The sequence below is a fragment of the Heterodontus francisci genome, chromosome 16, assembly GCF_036365525.1.
Source record: "Heterodontus francisci isolate sHetFra1 chromosome 16, sHetFra1.hap1, whole genome shotgun sequence".
Classification (NCBI taxonomy): Eukaryota; Metazoa; Chordata; class Chondrichthyes; order Heterodontiformes; family Heterodontidae; genus Heterodontus; species Heterodontus francisci.
In genome coordinates, this window is record NC_090386.1 from 85,702,821 (window position 1) to 85,710,585 (window position 7,765).

A 7,765-nucleotide genomic window follows, 5' to 3' on the forward strand; every position below is an offset into this window, starting at 1 on the left:
GTCAGCGATTTAAAGAATTATTCTTCAAGTAATCTTGCCAAGTTAGGACCCTCAGGCTTGTGGCACTGCTGTAGCTAATACTTCCATTAACACTGACTTAGTAATGCACTGAATTCCCTGTGTAACTTTTTGCTACTTGCTAAGTGGCTTTGTTCATTTTTGGTTTGCTACTCAGTTGCTAGGTAACTGATTAAGTTTACATGTATTTAACTTTTAAGTTGAGTTGTAACTAATAGTGTTGACTGCCTGATGTGATCTGGCTTCCCCTGTAATGATCAGCAAGAAAGAGTTAGTTAACTCTCTCTCTCAGCAGCTTGAGGGCAAGATAATCAAGTGATAGCAAAATAATTTAATTTTGATCCAGACCAGTTGGTGTAAGACCGTTTGGTGAGCTGGGTCAGTCATCACATTCCATCACCTACACCGAGAGGCAAAACTTCAGACGGTTCTCCTGAGCAGTTAAAGGAGGGGATTGAGGATTTGTTCGGTTCCTTGTATACTTGTCGGGACATCAGAACTCTTCCTTACAAACCCACTTGCACCCTGGTTCCTGTGGGTAACAGTCAAAGCTGCAGATCTCATTTCATGAATCTTAAGATCAGAACATCAGTAGAACTTTGATTTAATAACTCAGTCAAAATACGGCATATTTGACATTGCAACACTTTTTTTAGTATTGCACTAAATTATCACTTGGCCCTGTTGTGGGGCTTAAACTCGCCAAACTTATCAGATATGAGATGAGCCAATGTTTATATTGGTGGGTGAGGGGAGGGCTGCGATTCCTCCCTAGGTAGGAGTATTATTGTGACTGCTGCAGTTTGCAGTGTTTTTTGTTGAACGGATGCAGGGAATGGTTGATAGCTTTTGTTAGCACAGAAAAATTGGACATAATTAACAGTTCTAGTATAAATCCTGTACTTGTCCTCCTGTCTGCCTCCCCTTCTCTCTGCTGCAAACTATTGCCAACCACCAGAAAGTGAGCATGTTTTGGGTTAATGGATGGTCTCCCATCTGCCTCCTGCAAAACTAAATTTCAGTTCTAACCTCAATAGAGGCCACCAGAACTGACCAGAAAGGAAATAATGTGGGGTGTTTGGGTCCAGGGTGGAGAGACAGCATCCTGCCTCTCAGTATGTCAGTGTTTTCAAGCACTTTGCCCACTGGCTGCTTTGCAGAAAAATATGTTGGCTTATTAGAAACTGATAGGAGTCTGAGGCCTCCTCCAATGTTTATTGACCCTTCTTTGTGTGTGTTTTTCCCCCTCACTTTTTTTTTTAATAGGTGTAAGAAATGGGGCATCCCGACCGAGAAGATCTACAACAAAACCCAGCGTGAGAAGTTCGCCTGGGCCATTGATATGGCCGATGAAGACTTTGAATTTTAACCATTGATGTGGCTGAAGCTGAGTGTGACCCGGCCTAAGCCACTCTGAGCTGGAGGAGATACATTTTTATCTAATGAGGAAAAAGGAAAAACTCTGGTTCTGTAGCTACTGTTCTAAGAGGAAGAAAAGCAAAACAAATATATATATATATTCGCACTGATTAGATTGGTGCATTTATACTGTTAGAACCTTGCAATAACTTTTTTTTAAATTGAGAACTGCAGTCCTGTTTTAAAAATAAAATCAAAGTACACCTGCTTTAAAACTGGTCACTGCTGAACCGTGGGGAAGAATCAGTGACTGTTCGACCTGAACTGGAGACTGAACGCTCACTATCCTGTGTTTCTCTTAAAGGGTGTTTTTTTTTAAATCTTTTAACATTTGTCACTGACCTGTGCCCTAAACCAGCTAACTGGAGTGTGAATCCAGGTCGAGCATTCGGTTTGGTTTGATTTTTAACTGTGCAAAATGATTGTATATGTGGATTTAACATGAGAGAAAGGTTTTAGATTTTACCAAAAGGACAGTTTGTATAAGAATGTGTTTTATTCTGAATTTGCAGTGGCAGAGCCAGGGTCAATTATTTAGGATGGGGAGGGGCCGATCAGGTTGAATTCCAGATTTGGCTGACTCAACCTGTAAGAAGTGCCCTTGGCGAGCAACTGTAACCCTCTGTTTCTAAGGGGTAGACCCCTCCGTGCTCTCCGGGCCAGAGACAAAGTGGGGAGCAGTAGCAGCTGAGAGTTCTGGGAAGGCTGTAGTTGGTGACCGAGCTGGGGAATGCTGCTTTAGCCTGGACTGAAGGCAAAGCAGGGAACCACACAGACTTGTAGGCCAAAGACTGATAAGAAACCAAGTTTGTCCTCCACTGTTGCATTGGGCGACAGTCATTAATTTGTATGGGGTGGCTGTGGCCCCTTTCCCCACTTAACTTGCTCTGCCACTGGGAATGTGCATTGCATATATCCCTCGCCAATATAAATTGGTCGTGCATTTGGTTTTAAATGGATGGATTTGTGATTTATTTAAATCCCTGTGCTGAAATTTGTTTTTAAAACTCATTTGTTTTAACTGTTTAGAATGATTCCTTCTTTACTTGCAGGTAAAACCCAATAAGAGTTGTCAGAAGGGGATTAAAGAAACCTTCCTCACTGGGCCTGCAAGAACCCCCACTGGGATAAATTTTGGGTCACTTTGATCAGGACGATTGGCTGAACTTCAAAGACCTTTTGATTTGAAACTCTCCTTTGCTGTGCAGGATGGCGGGAGGGAATGACTGCTCCAGTTGCTGTATGACTAGTGCCTTGTGAGCCATGTGTTGGAACAGTTGTGGTCTTTCAATCTCCAATTGTTGCTCTGGGAGTTTTAAAATGTGATTTCTTTCAACAGGAAATGGGGAGTAGCAAGGGAGAGAGATATGCCATGGCTACCATTGGCTTGGTTTCATTTGGTTTCTGAGCATTTAATTGGTCAAAACAGATTGTGGAATGTTATAAAATAAAAGCAAAATACTGCAGATGCTGGAAATTTGAAATAAAAACAAGAAATGCTAGAAATACTCAGCAGGTTTGGCAGCATTTGTGGAGAGAAGCAGAGTTAACGTTTCAGGTCAGTTCTGATGAAAGGTCACTGACCTGAAACATTAACTCAGCTTTTCTCTCCACAGATGCTGCCAGACCTGCTGAGTATTTCCAGCATTTCTTGTTTTTATTGTGGAATGCTAACTTTGTTTCAAATTTTACAACGTATAAATGGACCATCAAGAAATTTTAAAAAGACATTCCTTTTTTGCGGGAGGGAGGGGAAGCAATCCCCAAAGCACTATGTAAAAACTGTGAAACTGTACTGATATCTGTCATAAGTGATTTGTAGCACCTCCCATGCTAGAGTAACTAGCAAAGTAAAGTGGCTGGGGTAATGGATGTCGCTTCCAGAGCATTTGGTAAGCAGTGACTTTTTTTGTCTGGTGTGTGCTTGTTTCTTACCCTTTTTTTAAAAAAAAAAGTGGTTTCCTTTTCTGTGACTGAGATGAAATCCTTTTTAGACAGAGTTATTGGATAGTAACTAACATCCAACAGCAACTTCAAGCCCATTGAGGCTCACGTAGTTGTAAGCTGTAGGTTTAATTTTCTTTCAGACTTTTGTCGATGAGGAAGTATCTACAGCTTGAGGTTTAATTTACTTAACAATTGTAATTAATTTAAAAGGTGTGCTGTTAATTAGTACTTTCTTCCTCGTCGTGCATTTTAAAGGCTCCTTGCACTCCGAGTAACTATTTGAGTTGTCTCTAAATAATTATATCCGATCTTTGGAACCATTTTGAGAAGAGGACATCTTAAGAGGCCTTTATTGCTGTGAATATGTATTTTGTTGTATTTATAAAATTTAAAAAAACATTTCAGCTTGACTTGGGGAAACAGGAGTAGACAAGTTAACTCGAGTTTAGAGGCCCTGTCACCAAAGAGTAAGGGGACTTGATTTAAATGTGTCCACGGGTTTAAGTTGAATTTTTTTCTTTTTAACTGTGAATGGTTTTCCTTTTTTGTTTTTATGAGACATGCAACTTTTTAATGCTTCAACTCAGGTTAGAGAGTGCGCGCGCGAGAGAAAGGGTACCAGAATGAACTTGCCTACAATTCCAGTATTGGTGACTTTTTCCATTTAAAACTCTACGTCATTGTAGCCTAACTGGACAGCTGACCCAGTAACCTGAAACAGAAGTGAGGTCCTTATTTATTTTCTCTCAAATTTTGACAGTGCAGTTTTTTTTTAAATTTGTGCAGGGAGGATTGGTCAGAGCCAGAAGGTTTTTTTTTTATGGTGGTACTTGTTCAACTTTGAGATCAACAGAAGGGAGAGAAAAAAATTACCCCTAACTAACTAATCCAAGCATGTGTTCTGTAGATTTCTTGCATTTGGTCACCCAGCTCTCTCCATACACCCTTCTCTGGAGAGAGTTCACTGCCACTTCATGTGCGCTTTCTATCAATGTGGCTTCCTGACGTCTGTGGTAGCAAGTGTGGTGCCACATCCATGAGCAATCTAAATGGTATTCGATTTTAATGTTTTCTATATTAATTGTAACGGATTTTAATGTTTTATCTGTGCAATTTAAGAACTGTTTTTAAAGCCTACCTTTGATAATTGAGCCTTTTCTTTTTTAAAAAATTACATTTGGCAGCTTTATTTCCAAATTCTACACGATGGCTGTAATGAGAAAGGATTTGAGTTGGGGAGAAGGATTGAAAACAGGACAAGCACAGTGAGTTAGGATGACTGCCTTTTTTACTGTTTGGACCTGAACTCAAATCTGTCCTGGATTGATGGGATGAAAGTTTCCTTTTTTTTTTAAACCTCCCTCGTTCTCCTGCATTAAGGACAGGCTCAACCGGCTCCTTGGTGGGTATACATCCCAACCGCCAAATAACTCCTAATTCTGCACTGATGGTTAGCTTCACTCAAAAGCCACGAGGAGAGCTCGTGGGGGGAAAAAACAATCCATGCAGGGTAGAAAGGGGATGGTAATCTTTTGGTTTTGGGATAAAATGCAATTATTTTGGAGTATTGTAGAGAAAGCTGTAGTTTGCATCTTAACTTGTGCTATATGTGAACTAATACTTGAAGCTGACACTGGATGGAAGTGTTAATTGCTCAGGACCAACACTCTGGATAATCGTATACAATTTTGAACCGTAACAAAAAGTAGAAAATGTGTGTGGCTTGCTAATGTAATCACCATTGTCCACATCATGATGCTTCAAAGCCACGCATTTGCTTGTCAAGACTAGATAACATCCTCTAACCTGGTAGGAGTTGCCATAAAGCTTAAGTAGTGAAATAGCGAGTGGAGGTCTAGATGTCCTTTTCTTTACCTCCTCCTCACCCCCATCAACACCCACTTTTCAGAGGTGACAAATCCTGCTGGGGTACAGCTGTTTGCACATTGTCCAGGTTGGTGCGTTGGGTGACTTGGGGTGGGGATGAATCCAATTGATGTACCAAGTTTTTCATTGAGGACAATGACCCATAGCTTGAGGGCTTTAGATAGTACCTGAAGCAGCCCCAACTTTTTATAGGAGAGATGATTTTAAAACCTGAAATCTGAGTGGTCCACTATGTGGTGTAAACTATGTTCTCCTATTGAAAGCTACCCGGTGTTGATAGGTAGCAGAAACTGCTGTACTAAATCAGCATCCACTTGTACCAACAGAAGGCAAGCCACCAGTGGGACAGAGTAGCTGTTGGAGAGCATTATAACTTAGGAAATTCTCTGTTTACAAAATAAATGCATCTGCAGTGGGCATGTGCCCTGCTGTGCTCTGCAATCTCTGCCTGTACCACTGTTTTACCAACATCTAAAACTCCTTCACTAATGGCTAAGCTGGAGCTATAGAATCCTTAAGGGTAGCCTGTATTATGCTGTATCTTATCCAAAATCTGCTTCCATTTTAAGCTCCTTTTGAATACTGTCGCAATATTCATCCTCCCTTCTCTTTCTCCTACTCCTCCCTCTTTCCACCCCCCCCCCCCCCCCCAAAAAAAAAACCTCGCAGTTATAGTAGGAAAGAGGTGGTTGTTTAAAAATATCCTCTATAGGAGATGAAATGTTAAAAGTTCTCAACTTGTAGACCTGATATTGGGGGAGAGGGTGGGGAAGATGCGTTGCTGCTTTGATCATGACTGCTTCATTCAGACAGGGTTATTGAGCCAAATGTGAATTAAGCTGCTTGGTTTAAAAATGCAGGCTTTTTAATTTATGTTTTAAACTGGAGTTCTTTTAGCATTTACACAGTGTGCTGCTGTGTCAGCAACCTGTTTTGGGCACCAATCCTAGCACGTTCCTGTGCTTCAGCTATCCAGTTAGGTTTTCCTGTTCCATGTCTATGAATCATTGTTGAACTGTTGTAGCACATTTATCATGTACTTGTGAAACTGGCCAACATATATATAAATATATATATTAAAAGATGCTTATTCAGTCTGAATTGTAATGGAGAAAATTTACATTTTTCTTTTTTTCCTCCTGCCTAAAATCCTATTTAGTATGTGCTTTACTGATGGGCTAGTATTCACGGACTGATGTGTACCAGGATTCTCTTTTTTTACAGATTATTTCTGTAAATTTAACATACTGCAATGAACTGTGCTCATTTGTATTTTTAAATAAACACATTGTACACTATGAATGTAGCAGAGCCTGGTGTGAATGTATGCCTGTTGGCAGGGAAGGTTTAGATTTTTGAAAGGATCCTAATGTTTTGCTGCCTTTCATTATTTCTCATTTTCCTTTTAGATCCCCCTCACCCCTCCACGTAAGATACCATTTCCGCATCTTCTGTTAATGCTCATGTGAAGCAGTCAGTGGAGATTTTGAGGTGACTTGAGTTGTTTATATGCTGCCACTTTGGCACTCATAATTTTGCAGCTAGACCAATCAATGTAAATGCAGTGGTATTCGACTACTGAAAATATTAAGGTCTTGAAGTGTCCAAGGCCATGCCTATTTTGAGAGCCCAGTCTAAATCCAGCCTTCGTTGAAGTTGTGTTGTGAAGGAAAAGCTAGAGGGGGGGCGGTGGGGGATGTTGTTCATTGTGGTGAAGGCTTCAAATACGGAGAACCTAAAAATTTGGAAATAGGATTAAGAGTTGAGTAGAATTTTTTTTTTGTTCCCCACACTAAGGGCAACAGAAGTGATGGCAACCAAATTGTCAAGAAGGCCGTTGAAGCAGCCAGAATAATAGGTTCTAGAGATAACCAGATATGTTTCTGAGCAGAGCAAGGGACTGAGAGATAGAGGAGGCGTGTTTGTGATCAATTGAAAAGGGACTTGCATTTTGGGCCAAATGGCTTTTCCATACAAAAAATGTACATTGAATTTTAATTTTCTCCAAAAAAAGGTCCAAAACTGAACTTGAGTGAACCTGGAAACATTTCTTTGACAGCAGGTGCAGAACTGGGTCTTAAATACCAGTTTGTGTGTGTGCGTACATGTGTGTAATCTCCCAAGCCCAGCAGAACCTCTTGGACTAGCTTATCTGAACCGCAGTTGAGTCTGAAAATTGTTTTGATGCGACACTGCACAAAAGGAGATATGACCTTACACAGGGTTAGGTTTTCAGAGTCCCAACCAAAGAACTAAATTGTGTACAATGAAAAGGAGAAAACTGACAAGCACATCGAAGAATGGAAACAATATAGCTGACCTAGAGGTTCAGTAAGTTGGGAACCAGTTCTTTTTTATATATTTAAAATCTACAATTTACTTTTGAGGTTCACTATGATTAAACACCCAAATGCAATGCTGTCTTGAAGAGCTGAGCTTGGTTGCCACATGAGGCAGATGACTCTGCTGCCTCTTGTTTTCCCCTGTTTTACTG

The 7,765-nt window shown here is 40.5% G+C and overlaps 1 protein-coding gene across 1 annotated transcript in view; it reads left to right on the forward strand.

Annotated features, from left to right (window-relative positions):
• Nucleotides 1-6,577, forward strand: part of top1a (DNA topoisomerase Ia) — a 98,785-nt gene extending 92,208 nt beyond the window's left edge. The window contains exon 21 of the mRNA XM_068048508.1: nucleotides 1,285-6,577. Coding sequence (XP_067904609.1) covers nucleotides 1,285-1,387 — 103 coding nt within the window. The 3' untranslated portion in view covers nucleotides 1,388-6,577. The remainder of the gene's footprint in view (nucleotides 1-1,284) is intronic.
• Nucleotides 6,578-7,765: the final 1,188 nt, after the last annotated feature.